Source organism: Rhinatrema bivittatum, chromosome 9, assembly GCF_901001135.1.
Source record: "Rhinatrema bivittatum chromosome 9, aRhiBiv1.1, whole genome shotgun sequence".
In the NCBI taxonomy this organism is placed as follows: domain Eukaryota; kingdom Metazoa; phylum Chordata; class Amphibia; order Gymnophiona; family Rhinatrematidae; genus Rhinatrema; species Rhinatrema bivittatum.
Genome location: NC_042623.1, coordinates 90,422,057 through 90,438,080, shown reverse-complemented (window position 1 = coordinate 90,438,080; position 16,024 = coordinate 90,422,057). Strand labels below are relative to the sequence as shown.

The 16,024-nt window shown below is 42.6% G+C and overlaps 1 protein-coding gene across 2 annotated transcripts in view; it reads left to right on the top strand.

The window, feature by feature from the left end:
• Positions 1 to 16,024, top strand: part of TES (testin LIM domain protein) — a 112,900-nt gene that overhangs the window by 52,278 nt on the left and 44,598 nt on the right. For both annotated transcript variants that reach the window (XM_029615848.1, XM_029615847.1), the window contains one exon: positions 13,950 to 14,202. In XM_029615848.1, the coding sequence (XP_029471708.1) occupies positions 13,950 to 14,202 (253 nt within the window). The remainder of the gene's footprint in view (positions 1 to 13,949; positions 14,203 to 16,024) is intronic.

The following is a 16,024-nucleotide window of genomic DNA, read 5'->3' as shown; positions in this document are numbered from 1 at the left end:
CCTAACATCGTGTAACTATAGCATGGGTTATTTTCCCTATATGCATCACCTTGCACTTATCCACATTAAATTTCGATGCCCAATTTTCCAGTCTCACAAGGTCATCCTGCAGTTTATCATAATCTGCTTGTGATTTAACTATGAACAATTTTGTATCATCTGCAAATTTGATTACCTCACTTGTCGTATTTCTTTCCAGATCATTTATAAATATATTGAAAAGTAAGGGTCCCAATACAGATCCCTGAGGCACTCCACTGCCAATTCCCTTCCACTGAGAAAATTGTCCATTTAATTCTGCTCTCTGTTTCCTGTCTTTTAGCCAGTTAGTAATCCACAAAAGGACATCACCACCTATCCCATGACTTTTTACTTTTCCTAGAAGCCTCTCATGAGGAACTTTGTCAAATGCCTTCTGAAAATCCAAGTACACTACATCTACCAGTTCACCTTTATCCACATGTTTGACTCCTTCAAAAAAAGTAAAGCAGATTTGTGAGGCAAGACTTGCCTTGGGTAAAGCCATGCTGACTTTGTTCCATTAAACCATTTCTTTATATATGTTCTGTGATTTTGATATTTAGAACACTTTCCACTATTTTTCCTGGCACTGAAGTCAGGCTAACCGGTCTGTAGTTTCCCGGATCGCCCCTAGAGCCCTTTTTAAATATTGGGGTTACATTAGCTATCCTCCAGTCTTCAGGTGCAATGGATGATTTTAATGATAGGTTAGAAATTTTAATAGGCCTGAAATTTCATTTTTGAGTTCTTTCAGAACCCTGGGGTGTATACCATCCGGTCTAGGTGATTTACTACTCTTCAGTTTGTCAATCAGGCCTACCTCATCTTCTAGGTTCACCGTGATTTGGTTCAGTCCATCTGAATCATTACCTATGAAAACCACCTCCGGTACGGGTACCTTCCCAACATCCTCTTTAGATATATAACAGGAAGAATAATCTGAGTTTTCCCCTCTAAAAATGAATAAAACCAGTGGTGTACCTGTTTCAGTGTCCTTAAGTCCTATAGTTTTCTCTGCAAGATTTTAGAGTCTATAATATCAAATACAGATGAAAAATCTAGGACAGGAGTGACCAACTCTGTTCCTCAAGAGCCACAAACAACTGATTTTCAGGATAGTCACAATGAATATGCATGAGATATATTTGAATACAATGAAAGCAGTGCAGGTAAACATCTCTCAGGAATATTCATTATGTATATTCTGAAAACCAGAGCTCTGTCTCTTTTGAGGACAGAGTTGACCACCTCTGTTCTAGTATTGGCAATGTACACTTTTCCTGGTCAAAATTACAATGCAACTAATCTGTTAAGGATACAAAACTTGACTCTGTACTATGACTGGAGTAGAGGCCAGATTGGAATTTGCCACAGCTTCAGAGGTCTTGATGATTTTGGAGCTGTAGGTCAACCACTCACTTTACCAATTTGGCTGGGATATAGAGAAAGTTAACGCTCATCACCATTGGAAGTCACCAAGCCCTGTGCCTCTTCGGATTTTATGCCTCCAGACTAGCAATGATGGACAAGAATTGAAACTTAATATCTGTTTGGAAACGAGCCAGTGGCTCTATTGCTTTAAAGATAAGCAGTTATCTCTTAGCTTCTGAAAGGGATTCAAACGCATGAAGTTAACCCCTGCTGAGGAGAGACAAGATATCATTGATCGAAGGAGATGCAGCCGCACATATCCAGAAAGGAGATTCAATTATCTGTTCTCCCAAGGCTCTCGGAGCACAGAGACCAAAAAAGCTATGCCCTTGATGGATTGCCCTGGAAGAATCTTTACCAACTGATGACAAATTGATTTTTTTTTCTTCAGTTCCTATATCTTCTGTTTAAAGAAAGCATGTGATATATCAGCCAAGCACTGGGTATATTCTAAATATACTGATAGTCCAAGGAGGTGGGATGGGAAGAGCAGGTCAAGATATTCAAAACTTGCAGATCTCCCTCATGCATACTCATTAGGAATAGCCTGACACCAGATCAGCTATGGAGTTCCCTAGGACCACTTGAAAAAGGAAATATTCCTGCTGGCCCTTTTGAACCTTAATCTATGAGAGTAAGTGAGAAATACGTACTACCTTGCAGCACTTTCTTCTACCATTCTGAAATACTTGATTATCAACTTTTGGAATTTTAAAGTTGTTATTTTAGGCAGATTTAATTTGAACTTGCATTAATTGGATTTAGTACAAGCTCAATAGTTCTTATTTACAGGAGACAGGATATGTGTTTATAAAGTTGGATGTTTCATGAAATGGGACATTTTAAAATAAAATAGTAATATACAAGTAAGGCCCCCCCCCCTCCCCCGGTACGCAAACTACTTTCAAACCTATACAAACTTTATTATTTAAAGCCTTTAGGGGGTACTTTTAAAAGACGTTGGCTTGGATTTTTACTCTTTTGCTGCCGATAATCATCTTTAAGAGGGCAATATATCTGTATTCTGAAGGAACTCTAACGGACTTGGAAGTTGTCTCCAGCTGGTTATGATGCCATATAATATCTAAGACTGAGGTTATCGACATGAAGCAGTTTCCTCCTTAGTTGGCATGGCAGTTGCCTTGCTTTTTCTTATGTTGGATGTCATACTGTATTTAGCCACTAAGCAGGCTTTCTGGGTTTGGTATTTTATGATGTAGTTTTATGTAATACCATTTGAGCATTTATGATTTTTTTTTTTAATTTTATATATGAAATCTGCTAATGTAGAGTACTTTGTGCTGTACTGTATTGTGCTTGAACAGCCTCCTCTGGGTGGAAGTCTGTACTTTTTTTTTTTTGTTTAAAGCAATACATTAAAACTGATGGCAGAGGTTTCTGAGATTTGGAGTGGCTGATGTGGGTTTTCAGCACAATGTCCTATCGTTAAGTCTGACATCAAATCCTTGAGCTCTCAAGAAGGAGGTGATGGCGGCATTTCTATATCAGGAGGGAATCCTGGATCTTGCTCACCACGGATGCAAGCCTGCGAAGGTAGGGAGCCCACTGCCAGGAACTAACGACCCAGGGGCAATAGGGCAAGGAAGAGTCTGAATGGAACATAAACAGACTGGAAGCACGAACAGTCATACTTGCCTGCCTACGGTTCAGCCACAAACTCTGGGGCAAGTCGGTCAAAGTCATGTCAGACAACGCCACAACAATTGCCTATATCAGCCGCCAGGGAGGAACCAGATGCCAACAGGTATCCCTGGAAATAGGACCCCTGATGACGTAGGCAGAAGCAAATCTACAAGGGATCTCAGCCGCACACATCGAGGGAAAAGACAACATCACTGCGGACTACCTCAGCCGAGAGTGTCTGGATCCAGTGGAATGGACACTCTCTCGACAACAGCCTTCCAGCTGATAGTAAACTGCTGGGGAACCCCAGCCATGGATCTCCTGGCAACCGGGTCCAACACCCAAGTCCCCAATTTCTTCAGCTGTAGAAGAGAACCACAATCCCAGGGAATCAACGCCCTCGTCCAGTCCTGGCCACAAGAAGTCCTGCTGTACGCCTTCCCCCCCCCCCCCCCCCATGGCCACTCCTGGGGGGAATCATCCGCAAGATAGACCACCACAGAGGGCTAGTACTTCTAGTGGCCCCGGACTGGCCAAGAAGGCCCTGGTACACGGACATGTGGAGACTTCTAGCGGGGAACCCTCTGTGTCTACCTCCACACAGGGACCTACTCCAGCAAGGACCGATCCTCCATGAAGACCCAATTTGATTCTCTCTTACGGTCTGGCCATTGAGAGGTCGCGCCTGAAGAATAGCAGATACTCGGGGGTGGTGATCAACACCTTGCTATGAGCACACAAGTTTTCCACATCCTTAACCTATATACGAATATGGATAATATTCGAAGCCTGGTGTGAAGACTGCAACATCCTGCTGCGGACAGTCAAGATTTCTACGATCCTGGAATTCCTGGCCGCGCTGGCCTGCTTCAGAACCAAAGGGGATGGCATTGGTCTATCTTCCCATCCAGACGTCTCCCGCGTCCTGAGAAGGGTCAAACAAATCCGACTACTGAAGTGGCCGGTACCCCTATGGAATCTCAAATTAGTACTAGACTTCCTAGCGGTAGCTTCCTTCAGACCTACTCGCGGTCTGTCCCTATGGCTCCTGACCTTGAATATGGCGTTCCTAGTGGCAATATGTTCAGCCTGTCGCGTCTCCGAACTTCAAGCACTATCATTCCAGGAACCGTTCTTCAGATTCACACCTGGATCCATACAGCTACGCACTATACCCTCCTTCCTTCCAAAGGTGGTTTCTCTCTTCCATCTAAACCAAACCATCTCGCTACCAACTCCAGAGGAGGATAAGGATTCGGAAGACTCACGGCTGCTTCGCCACCTAAACATCGGTAGACTCCTAGTCCGATACCCAGAAAGATCGGAATCCGTACAAAAGACGGACCATCTCTTCGTCCTTCACAGCGGGAAGAAGCAAGGGGAAGCGGCCTCGCGGGCAACCATAGCTCGCTGGATCAAAGACGTACACCAAGCTTTCTCATAATCATCAATCTGCGGAACTTTCCCTGCCAAGGATCCCTTCTTTGGTAACCAGTAGAGAACTATATAAATCATCTCTAGTTCTCTCTAGTACCCCCAAAGAACTATCAGGTCATCTATGAATCCTTGGCAGTCTAAAAATCAAATACCCAGCCTTACAATCAAATCCTTGGCAGTCTAAAAATCAAATACCCAGTCTTAAAAATCAAATACCCAGCCTTATACCTATCACCTATTTCCTTAGCCAACATTTGGCTCCGTAGCATTTACGTTATGTTATTAACCCCATATATCTGTATCCAAGTTCCTGCTACCTGTTCATTGTAAGACATTAACTTGTCAATGTTTCTGTTTAGAATGTAAACCGAATTGATCAGTAACTCTGTTATTGGAAAGTCGGTATATAAAAGTGCTAAATAAATAAATAAATAAATCAAGGCAGCCTACATAGAGGCGGGAAAGCCTCCTGCACTGCCTGGGCAGAAACCAAGATGTCACCCGCCGAGATCTGTCGGGCGGCGACATGGTCCTCAATCCATACCTTCTCGAGGTTCTACCGCCTAGATGTCCAGGCCAGAAATGACACGGGCAGCCTCCCACCCAGTCCGGGGATAGCTTTTGTACATACCATTGGTCCTGAGTCCATCTGCTACACACTAGGAAATGGAGAAATTACTTACCTGAAAATTGTTTTCCTTAGTGTAGACAGATGGACTCAGCATCCCACCCATGGCTGCCCCGTAATACGGAAGCCTCTGAAGACAATCCCCGAGAACAGGACAAGCACGGGTAACCAGCCGTTACCCCTAGTAAGACACACACGATGACCGGGTGTCGGCGCTTCTCAGTTGAATGCTCTGGCGATCTCCAGCTAGAAACCATGTCAACCATTTCAAGTTAATCAAGTTCTCCAAGTTAATCAAGTTATCCAAACACGCACACATCCACAATTGCTCTTCGAAGAGAAAACTGAAGAGCAGAGCCTCGTGCACGGGTATATGTAGTGCTGACGTCAGGTTGAAATCTGACTCCATCTCCAACTGCTATCAGGAGCACACTATCCCCATTGGTCCTGAGTCCATCTGTGTACACTAAGGAAAACGAAATTATCAGGTAAGTAATTTCTCCATTGTAGGAATAATCAGCAAGTCTGTTTGCATATAACCTTTGGGAGATTCCTTGCAAATTTAACTAAATTTCTATACTAAAGAAATGTATATATTATAACCTGATTGGCTTCTAGTTTTTGTAGTTTTTATACTGTAATAAAACAGCTTATTTAGGTAACTTTCTGGCCTCCAAGAATAATTTGGTTTTATTTCCAAGTCTGATTGCATATTGTAACATTGTTACCACCTAGAACTAATTCCCTCTTACAAAAGCTGGTGGTAACAACAAGCAAATATAACCAGATACAACAAAATTCAGAAATTTAATAACAAAATAATTTCAGCTGCGTGAGTAGGGGCTGTCTTGGCATCCCCTCCTTCCCCCGAACACCTTGCTGAGGTGGGCCAGCCTGATGGCACCTTTTTTGGGTGTGCCCCTTTGTGCGTCCCTTAATGCACTTCTATGCAGTGTGATACTGTTCACAGCTCATCACAAGGTAAAGCAAAAGTTTATTCACTTGGGCAGATTTTAAAATCAGTGCGCGGGTGCAGATTTGTTCGTGCAACCCGGCGCGAACAAATCTATGCCCGATTTTATGACATGCGCGAGCAGCCGCACGCATGTTATAAAATCCATGGTCAATGCGCGCAAAGGGGTGCACAATTGTGCAACTTGCGCGCGCCAAGCCATGCAGCCTGCCTCCGTTCCCCCCGCCCCCCAGCCATACCTAGAACCCCCCCTTACCTTTGAAGAAGTTACACCGGCCGACAGCCGGCCTGCGATCCCAGGCCCCGCCCCTTTTTTGTAAGTCCAGGGGCTTGCGCGCACCGCCAAGCCTATGCAAGATAGGATCGGCGCAGGCAGGGGCAGCTTTTCGGGGGTTGCGCTTGTATCCTACGCGCGTAACCCTTTCAAAATCTGCCCCTCAGTGTATTTTCTAACAAATCACCCTTTGCGTCAGACTGTGTTTTCACCCTCCCAAAATGAGACTTTGTGCTCAGACTATGCTACTTATCTCCTATAGTGAGAGACTCACTTTGTTCAGACTATGCTATCTCTCTCCTCTATTAGAAGACCACTCCTGTGTTCAGACTGCTCCACTTTCATTGAACTATTAATCCCACTATAACTGAGAACACATACAACTGGGCCTTGTATTATCTGAAAGAGTAAACCAATTTACATTAATCTGTACTAATCTTCTCATGATTTTATGCACCTTTATTATATCCCCCCTCAGGCATCTCTTCTCCAAACTATACAGCCCTAACCTCTAGCCTTTCATAGGAACATAAGAAAGTGCCATGCTGAGTCAGACCAAGAGTATATCAAGCCCAGCATCCTGTTTCCAACAGAGGACAAACCAGGCAAATACCCAAACACTAAGAAGATTCCATGCTACTGATGCCAATAATAGCAGAGTCCATTCCCGAAATCAACTTGATTAATAGCAGTTAATGGGCTTCCCTTCCAAGAACTTATCCAACCTTTTTTTTTTTTTTTTTTTTTTTAAACCCAGCTACATTAACTACACTAACCACATCCTCTGGCAACAAATTCCAGAGCTTAATTGTACGTTGAGTGAAAGAATTTTCTCAGATTAGTCTTAAATGTGCTACTTGCTAACTTCATGGAATGCCCCCAGTCCTTTGATTATCCGAAAGAGTAAATAACCTAGTCACATCTACTCGTTCAAGACCTCTCATTATTTTATAGATCTCTATCATATCCCCCCTCAGTCATCTTTTCTCCAAGCTGAACAGCCCTAACCTCTTCAGCCTTTCCTCATAGGGGAGCTGTTCCATCCCTTTTATCGTTTTGGTCACCCTTCTGTGAACCTTCTTCATTGCAACTATATCTTTTTTGAGATGCGGTGATCAGAATTGTACACAGTATTCAAGGTGCGGTCTCACCATGGAGCGATACAGAGGCATTATGATATTTTCTATTTTATTAACCATTCCCTTCCTAATAATTCCTAATATTCTGTTTGCTTTTTTTGACTGCAGCACACTGAGCCGACAATTTCAAAGTATTATCCACTATGATGCCTAGTTCTTTTTCCTGGGTGGTAACTCCTAATTTGGATCCTAACATCGTGTAAATACAGCAAGGATTATTATTTTTCCCTATATGCAACACCTTGCACTTGTCCACATTTAAATTTCATCTGCCATTTGAATGCCCAATCTTCCAGTCTCGCAACGTCCTCCTGCTATGCATCATAATCTGCTTGTGATTTAACTACTCTGAATAATTTTGCATCACCCGCAAATTTTTTTTTGTAACTTTTTTTTTTAATGTATCCATTTTCAGGCATACAGAACAAAATACAGGACATAGCACTGATATTAAATAGTAGAATCAGAAACAATGTCATACAAATACAAAAGTCAGCCGACCTATATTGGGAAACGAACTTGCCCTTATGGAAAAACAATATCAAGGAAACTTGTATGTATATACCCGTGCACATAACTATCCCTTTACAAATGATCAAGATTATTATATGTAAGAAATGGCCCCCAAATCTGAAGGAACTTAAATCCTTTATTGACCAAATCATAACAAAGTTTTCTACATCCATAACGCTCCTTCCCTGGGCCTTCTAATAGTTAATATCAGGATTGGTTTTCCATTTGGTTGCAAGTATCATCTGCAAATTTGATAACCTCACTCTTCTTATTCCTTTCCAGATCATTTATAAATATATTGAAAAGCACCGGTCCAAGTACAGATCCCTGAGGCACTCCACTGTTTACTCTTTTTTCCACTGAGAAAATTGACCATTTAATCCTACTCTGTTTGCTGTCTTTTAACCAGTTTGTAATTCACGAAAGGACATCACCTCCTATCCCATGGCTTTTTAGTTTTCTTAGAAGCCTCTCATGAGGGACATTTTGTCAAACACCTTTTGACAATCCAAATACACTACATCTACAGGTTCACCGTTATCCACATGTTTTAACCCCTTTAAAAAAAATGAAGCAGATTTGTGAGACAAGACTACCCTTGGGTAAATTCATGCTGACTGTGTTCCATTAAACCATGTCTTTCTGTATGCTCTGTGATTTTGATCTTTAGAATAGTTTCCACTATTTTTCCCAGCACTGAATTCAGGCTCACTGGTCTATAGTTTCCCGGATCGCCTCTGGAGCCATTTTTAAATATTGGGGTTGTGGCTATCCTCCAGTCTTCAGGTTCATGGATGATTTAAATGATAGGTTACAAATTTTAACTAATTGATCTGAAATTTCATTTTTGAGTTCCTTCAGAACCCTGGTGTGCAAATCATCTGGTCCAGGTAATTTGCTACTCTTTAGTTTGTCAATCTGGCCTACTTCATCTTTCAGGTTCAATGATTTGGTTCAGTTCATCTGACTGATCACCCTTGAAAACTATCTCCAGAAACAGTATCTCCTCAATATCCTCATTAATAAACACAGAAGCAAAGAATTAATTTAGTCATTGTGCAATGGCCTTATCTTCCCTAAGAGCCACTTAACCCCTCGGTCATTTAACGGTCCAGCTGACTCCCTCACAGGTTTCCTGCTTCAGATATATTTAAGGTTTTTTTTACAATGAGTTTTTGTCTCTATGGTCAACTTCATTTCAAATTTGCTCTTAGCCTGGCAATTCTAGGTTCTTTGATTAATATTAAATCACTCAGAAGCTCATTGCCCATATGTTATTACTAAACTATCACATCCAGTACTCAGCTTATGGGGGGCTACCTTAACTACATAACTAGACTGGAAAAATACTTCTACTCCTCCACCCCTCTGCCTTGATCTAGCATGATGCAAGCACGAGGGGGGCAAATCTGATTTAAAGTCACTGCATTTGCATCAGAGTGCCAAGATTCAGTTATGAAAAGCAAATCTGGCTTTGAGTTTAGCAGTAGAGTAAATTTTTTCTGTTTTATTTATAATCGAACAGGCATTAATATACCTTATAATCTAACTCTTTAGAGCACCCAAGTCTCCAGATATCAAATTGGGAGAACTTAAATGATTAGGAGGCCAGTTAGACTTACAGTGACTTATGCCTTGGTAACCACACAGCTGGACTTACTTCAGTGCACTAAATCAGCAAGGTCTGTGGCATCAGCCTCATACTCTGAAGAGGTGACTTTCAAAAGGATTTACATGTTTAAAATGACTTTTGAAAATTGCAACTTCTACACACACAGCTCCTTTGAAACTTCACTCCATAGGGTTGAATTTTCAAAAGTTTTACACTTGTAAAATGGGCTTTTGAATATTGCTACGAAAGATGTTATGTAACTCTCTTTGAAAATTCACTCCTAAATTTAGTAGCTGCTGTTATCAAAAGACTATACCACTGGAATCCATATTGGGTTGTATTAGGATTCTAGTCATATTTTCCCCACTAGATGGCAATATAAGACCTAAAACCTGCAACTGAGACACGATGCAAAGAGCTAAGGATGGCCAAAGTGCATTTTTCAGCATAAAACTGTGTTAAGTAATAGTGTGAACTCTCAACTAATAGTATACCTTTACATTTTTCAGAGAATTTATTGTGCCTTTTTTTATAGGCAAGGTTCTATATGCACCCTAAACATCCATTGCTCTGTGTCTTCCACCTGATGTTCCTTAAGCAAATTGATTTAGGTCTGTGTTCAATCTCACCCTTCTCAAATCGCACACATTGTGAGACTTAGGAGTAAAATGGGGGAAAGCCCTGTCTGCTCAGTTTTTTAATAAAGGTTGAAATCTAGTAGCAGTTTAATTATACATGTGCATTTCTGCTTTGTTCAAATATAAAGTTTCTTACTACTGCTGGAACACCAGAGTGAATTATCAGACTCTGACTCAGAGCATAAAGGTAGAGGTCACCACGTAACTTCACAAGTACTTGCTATGCATCCAGCTGCATCTGGGCATTCACTGAACTGAGTCACTTTAATTTCCGCTGTCATATTTCTTCCTTCCCACACAGTCTACGATTCATGGTCCTCGGGGCTCTTCAGCATCCCGGAAAGCACCAGGTTCATATTTTGTCAGCCTTAGTCAATAGAAGATTAGTCACTGATAGAATATTCTTCTCTGGTCTTCTTCATTGTATTTGTTAAATCTACTGTTTCTTAGCATCCAGTCAGATGAATCCAGAACAAGTGAGTTATGCACATGTACCAGCAGATGGAAACAAAGCAAACAGACATCACAGTACATATACCCCTGCAGTGTCATCAGCCTACCAGTATTCCCCATCTCCTGCAGATGGTGGACTTGCATCTCCTCGCTGAGGGTTGCTTCATTTTAAAGAAAAGGAGAATTAAGGAAATTCATTTGTGACGCTCTCCTACAGTGATACCAAATGGTCCTTCCCCTCAGAGTTCCTGAGGTAATTTTCATGGTCCCTCAGCCGAGTGCCTTGGTCCGGTAGCTTGTTTCAGCTGGCGTGGACTTAGCTGCTTGAGCACAGGAAGCTGAGCGCGGCAATGATGGAACATGCGCAGCTGGATACCATTTCTGTACTCAGCCAGGTAAGGCTGAGCTCCAGCAAGTTTAAAAAAAATAATTATGCAGAAACCTAGAAGAAGGTTTATGTTGAGTAGGGTTTCTTCCTTCCCCCGATCTCCATGCTCGGTGTGCCAGTCTGATGTTTGTCCCACTCCATGGGAGGTTGAGGGATGTGGGCAGCCTAACAGGTTGAGCAGCTTCTTTAGGCTAGGCCCTGCTCCAAAGCTTTTGCTGCACACCGTGTGGTAGGCCGCAACGGCATTTCGCACGCTTCCCAAGGCTGCCCTCTACAGGATTGTTGGTCCGGCGTGTGTGTAGCTGTGTGTCCAGGTTGGGAGCCCAGTTTTTCGACGCACAGTCGGGCCTTGTAGTCTGCATCCATGTTAAGCAACACCTTAGTGGCCGTACGCCTTCCACTGCGCACAAGTAGTACTGTGCGCTTATGTTTTTTTGTGCGCCTATTTTTGGGGTGCCTAGGTGTATGATGCCTAGGTGTATATGATGGAAACACAGTTTTTGGGTGCCTAAGTTGAGTGTCCATATTTAAAAAAAAAAAAAAATCCAGCAAGACATATACCTCTGGCAGCTGCTCAGCGCACTGTCTGCCATAATGGTGTCTGTATCTAAGAAACTTAAGCGTCTTTCTCTTCACACTGCTTGTCATATTCAGGTGTCTCAGGCACAAGTGCCTGCTAATTTGTGCCAGCGCTATTTGAAGGCTCAGGGAGAATTGTCTTCCTCAGATTTCACTAAGCCTGGTTCTTCCCAGCCAAATGTGGGTCTGGGTAAAGACGACTCAGACGGGGCGCCTGATTTGGGAACTCCCCTAACTGGTAACTCAGCAGGGGAAGGTAGCTCTGTGAGTACACCTCAGGTACCTCCTGCTCTGGATACTTCTACTTTTTCATGGGTAGTCATCAGCCATGTCCAATGCTCCCGGAGTAGAGGTGCAGGTAGGATCCTTGCCTGGATCTTGTGTTAAGCGCCGGAGTATTCCTAGAGTGGCAGCGGGACCTCCGGCTACAGATCTGGATGGCACAGATGATAATGCACATCCTGACTCTTATGGATGGAGAAATTATCCCCGGATTAGAAGCATATAAAACTGTTTCGGTTCTTTCATAGAGATGAACTGCCAGCTCTCATTTCCCAGACCTTGAAAATGCTTGGACTTCCTAGGCCAGATTCAGTGTCTGAGCCAAAAAGAAATTCCATTTTGGTTTCCTCTTGTGTTTTCCTCATGATGGAGGCCATTCAAGAATTGATTGATCTTGAGTGGGGCACCCCAGAGGCTAATTTCAAAGGGGGGGTCGGGTTTTGGAAGACCTATACCCTCTGGATCCATTGGTAAGAGAGAGAGTGCTTACATTTTCCAAAGGTAGATGCACTTGTGTGTGCAGTCTCCAAGCAGACCACTGTTCCCGTGGAAGGAGGAGCGGCCTTGTGTAACTATAGCATGGATTATTTTTCCCTATATGCATCACCTTGCACTTATCCACATTGAATTTCATCTGCCATTTCAATGCCCAATTTTCCAGTCTCACAAGGTCTTCCTGCAATTTATCATAATCTGCTTGTGATTTAACTACTCTGAGCAATTTTGTATCATCTGCAAATCTGATTACCTCACTCGTCGTATTTCTTTCCAGATCATTCATAAATATATTGAAAAGTAAGGGCCCCAATACAGATCCCTGAGGAACTCCACTGTCCACTCCCTTCCACTGAGAAAATTGTCCATTTAATCCTACTCTCTGTTTCCTGTCTTTTAGCCAGTTTGCAATCCACGAAAGGACATCGCCACCTATCCCATGACTTTTTTACTTTTCCTAGAAACCTCCCATGAGGAACTTTGTCAAACGCCTTCTGAAAATCCAAATACACTACATCTACCGGTTCAACTTTATCTTCATGTTTATTAACTCCTTCAAAAAAAGTGAAGCAGATTTGTGAGGCAAGACTTGCATTGGGTAAAGCCATGCTGACTTTGTTCCATTAAACCATGTCTTTCTATATGTTCTGTGATTTTGATGTTTAGAACACTTTCCACTATTTTTCCTGGCACTGAAGTCAGGCTAACTGGTCTGTAGTTTCCCAGTTTAGTACTTTTAGGAATACTTCCCCATATTACTGGCTGTCTGTGTATTAAGGACTGTTAGTTTCTCAACATATGGAATATTGGAAAGAATTAGATAAAAAGGGACCTTCTCCGGGAGCAAAATCCCTCTCCAAAAAAAAGGACACAGTCTCCAAATTTGACTTGCTGAAAAAAAATGGGACTATCGCAAGTGAGTTTGAACCCTCCCAATCGCACCCCCGTTGTTTTACTGTGGGAGGCAGTTAGAGCCTGTGATGCCCTCCATTCCAGATTGCCCATCCTTCCAACTTCTTCCCAGTTTGCCCCAGAATAAGAGAGGATGACTGCCCAAAAAATGCTTGCCCACACTTAAGTCATTAGTGTCCTGTTTAAATATGTTCAAAAGCTGTCATGGGACCAGATTCTATAGGAATTGATTGGGAAACGGGGAAATAAAAATATATTTATTCCTAATAGAAAGTCTTTCTTGGTGTCTTCTTTCTTGCTTTTTACTCTGTAAGACACATACATATATATATATTTTTTTAATGAAGAATTCTAGAAGCCTTATAGGTCTTAGAAAATTCTTTGTAGATTGTGACAACTTTTTAAAGAATCAGACAAAATGTATATGAGCTTTTGCATTCAAAAGGATCCCTTCTTCAGATATGACCATACTAGACCATAGCCCAGTGCATAGTCACTTTAAAAAAAGTGTTTTCATTTTATTTTCCTAGAAAAATATGCCGAAACTGCAAGTGTGGCCAAGAAGAGCATGATATCCTCTCAAGCAATGAAGATGATCGGAAAGTGGGGAAACTATTTGAAGATACAAAATATACAACCCTTATTGCAAAACTGAAAACAGATGGAATCCCCACATATAAGCGTAACGTGATGATCCTGACAAATCCTATAGCAGCCAGGAAAGATGTCTCCATCAACACTGTCACATATGAATGGGCTCCTCCTGTCCAAAATCAGGCCCTGGTAAGACACACACTTTAAAAAAATAAAATTGAAAAGCAACTTGGAACTGAGTTTAAAAAATATATATTTTTTGTTTATTTAAATGAACATAGAGGTAGTGTTTAAATATCTCCTGGCACTTTCCATTTGCCCATTTTCCCTGTTTTAGCCTAAACCATGTTTTCTTAGCATCCAGTTAGATGAATCCAGAACAAGTGAGTTATGCACCTCTACCATCTGCTGGAGACAAAATAAACTGACGTCACAATATATATCCCTACAGTGGCATCAGTCTGCCAATATTCTCCATCTCCAGCAGATGGTGGATGTGTATCTCGCCACTGGGGATTGCTTCGATTTAAAAAGGAGAAATAAGGAAAATTTAATTTGCCCTGCTCTCCTGCGATGATACTAAAAGGTCCCTCCCCCAGTTGGGAATGCCTGAGGTGATTTCTGTGGTCCCTCAGAGGTGTGCCTTGGTCGGGTAGCTGGTTTTCAGCCGGCATGGACTTAGCTGATATATTGCTGAAAGGCAGCAGGTACAGGAAGCAGAGTGCGGCACATGCCCTCTACCCCCGCAGCCATAGACAGTCTCTGTAGTCAACCAGGTAAGGCTGAGCTCAGGTAAGTGTTTTTTTTTTGGTTTTTTTTTTTTTTAAACTAAAAAAATTATGGAGGAGGGTTTGTGGGTTTTTTGGGTTTTTTTGTGTAGGGCTAACTTCCCCCGGTCTCCCTGCTTCGTGCGCCATTCTGACATTCGTCTCGCTCCGTGGCAGGTCGAGGGACGTGGGCAGCCTGATGGGTTGATCAGCCTCTGTAGGCTGCTCCCCGCTCCGAGGCGTTTTTGCTGCATGACGCGTGGTTGGTCTCCATGGCGTTTTGCGCGCTTTCTTTAGGCTGCCATCTACAGGATTGTCTGTTCAGTGTGTGCGTCTAGCTATGCATCCAAGTTGTGCAACCAGTTTTAGGATACTTAGGTGGGCCTAGTAGTCTGTGCATCCAAGTTAAGCGTCACCTTAAGTGGCTATCCATTTACCTGTATGCACAAGTTGAGCTTTGCTGTGCGCTTAAGCTTTTTATGGTGCCTATCTTAGGGATGCCTAGGCATTGGAACGCGTAGGTATGAGACACCTAAGGGTTGAACGCCTAATTTGTGGATGCCTAGAATTTTGGAAGTCTTTAACTGCATGCCTTCAGTCACAGATCAGCGCACTGACGGCTTAATGACGCCTATAGCTTAACAAACCTAAGCGCCTTGCTCTTTGTTCTGCCTATCATATTCAGGGTTGAGTGGTCCGGATAATATCTGACAATGCAATGACTGTGGCTTGTATCAATCAGCAGGGAGGAATCGAGTGTTGCAGGAAATAGATCAACTTATTGATCATCTCCCAGATGATCTCAGCCTCGCACATAGCAGGAAAAGACAGTGAAAGAGCAGACTTCTCAGTAGGGAGAGTCTGTACCCAGAAAAATGGGTATTGTCAGATCCATTTCAGTTGATTCTGGATCGCTGTAGACTTCCATTGCTAGACCTGTTGGTGACTTCTTGAAATGGGAAAGCTCTGCAATTCATCAGTTGCAGGAGAGATCCAAAATCAGTGGGGATCGATGCCCTAGTGCAGAAGTAGCCAGAAGACAAGTTGCTGTATGTCTTTCCTCCATGGCCTATGTTAGGCAAATTGGAAAAAAAAAAATTAAACACCACAGAGGGATGGTGCTCTTGGTTTCTCCAGATTGGCTTAGGACACCGTGGTATGCAGATCTGCTGCAGCTCCTGGTGGACTTGCCCCTTCAACTTCCAGCACTCAGCAACCTGTTGAGGCTAGGGATGTGCATTCGT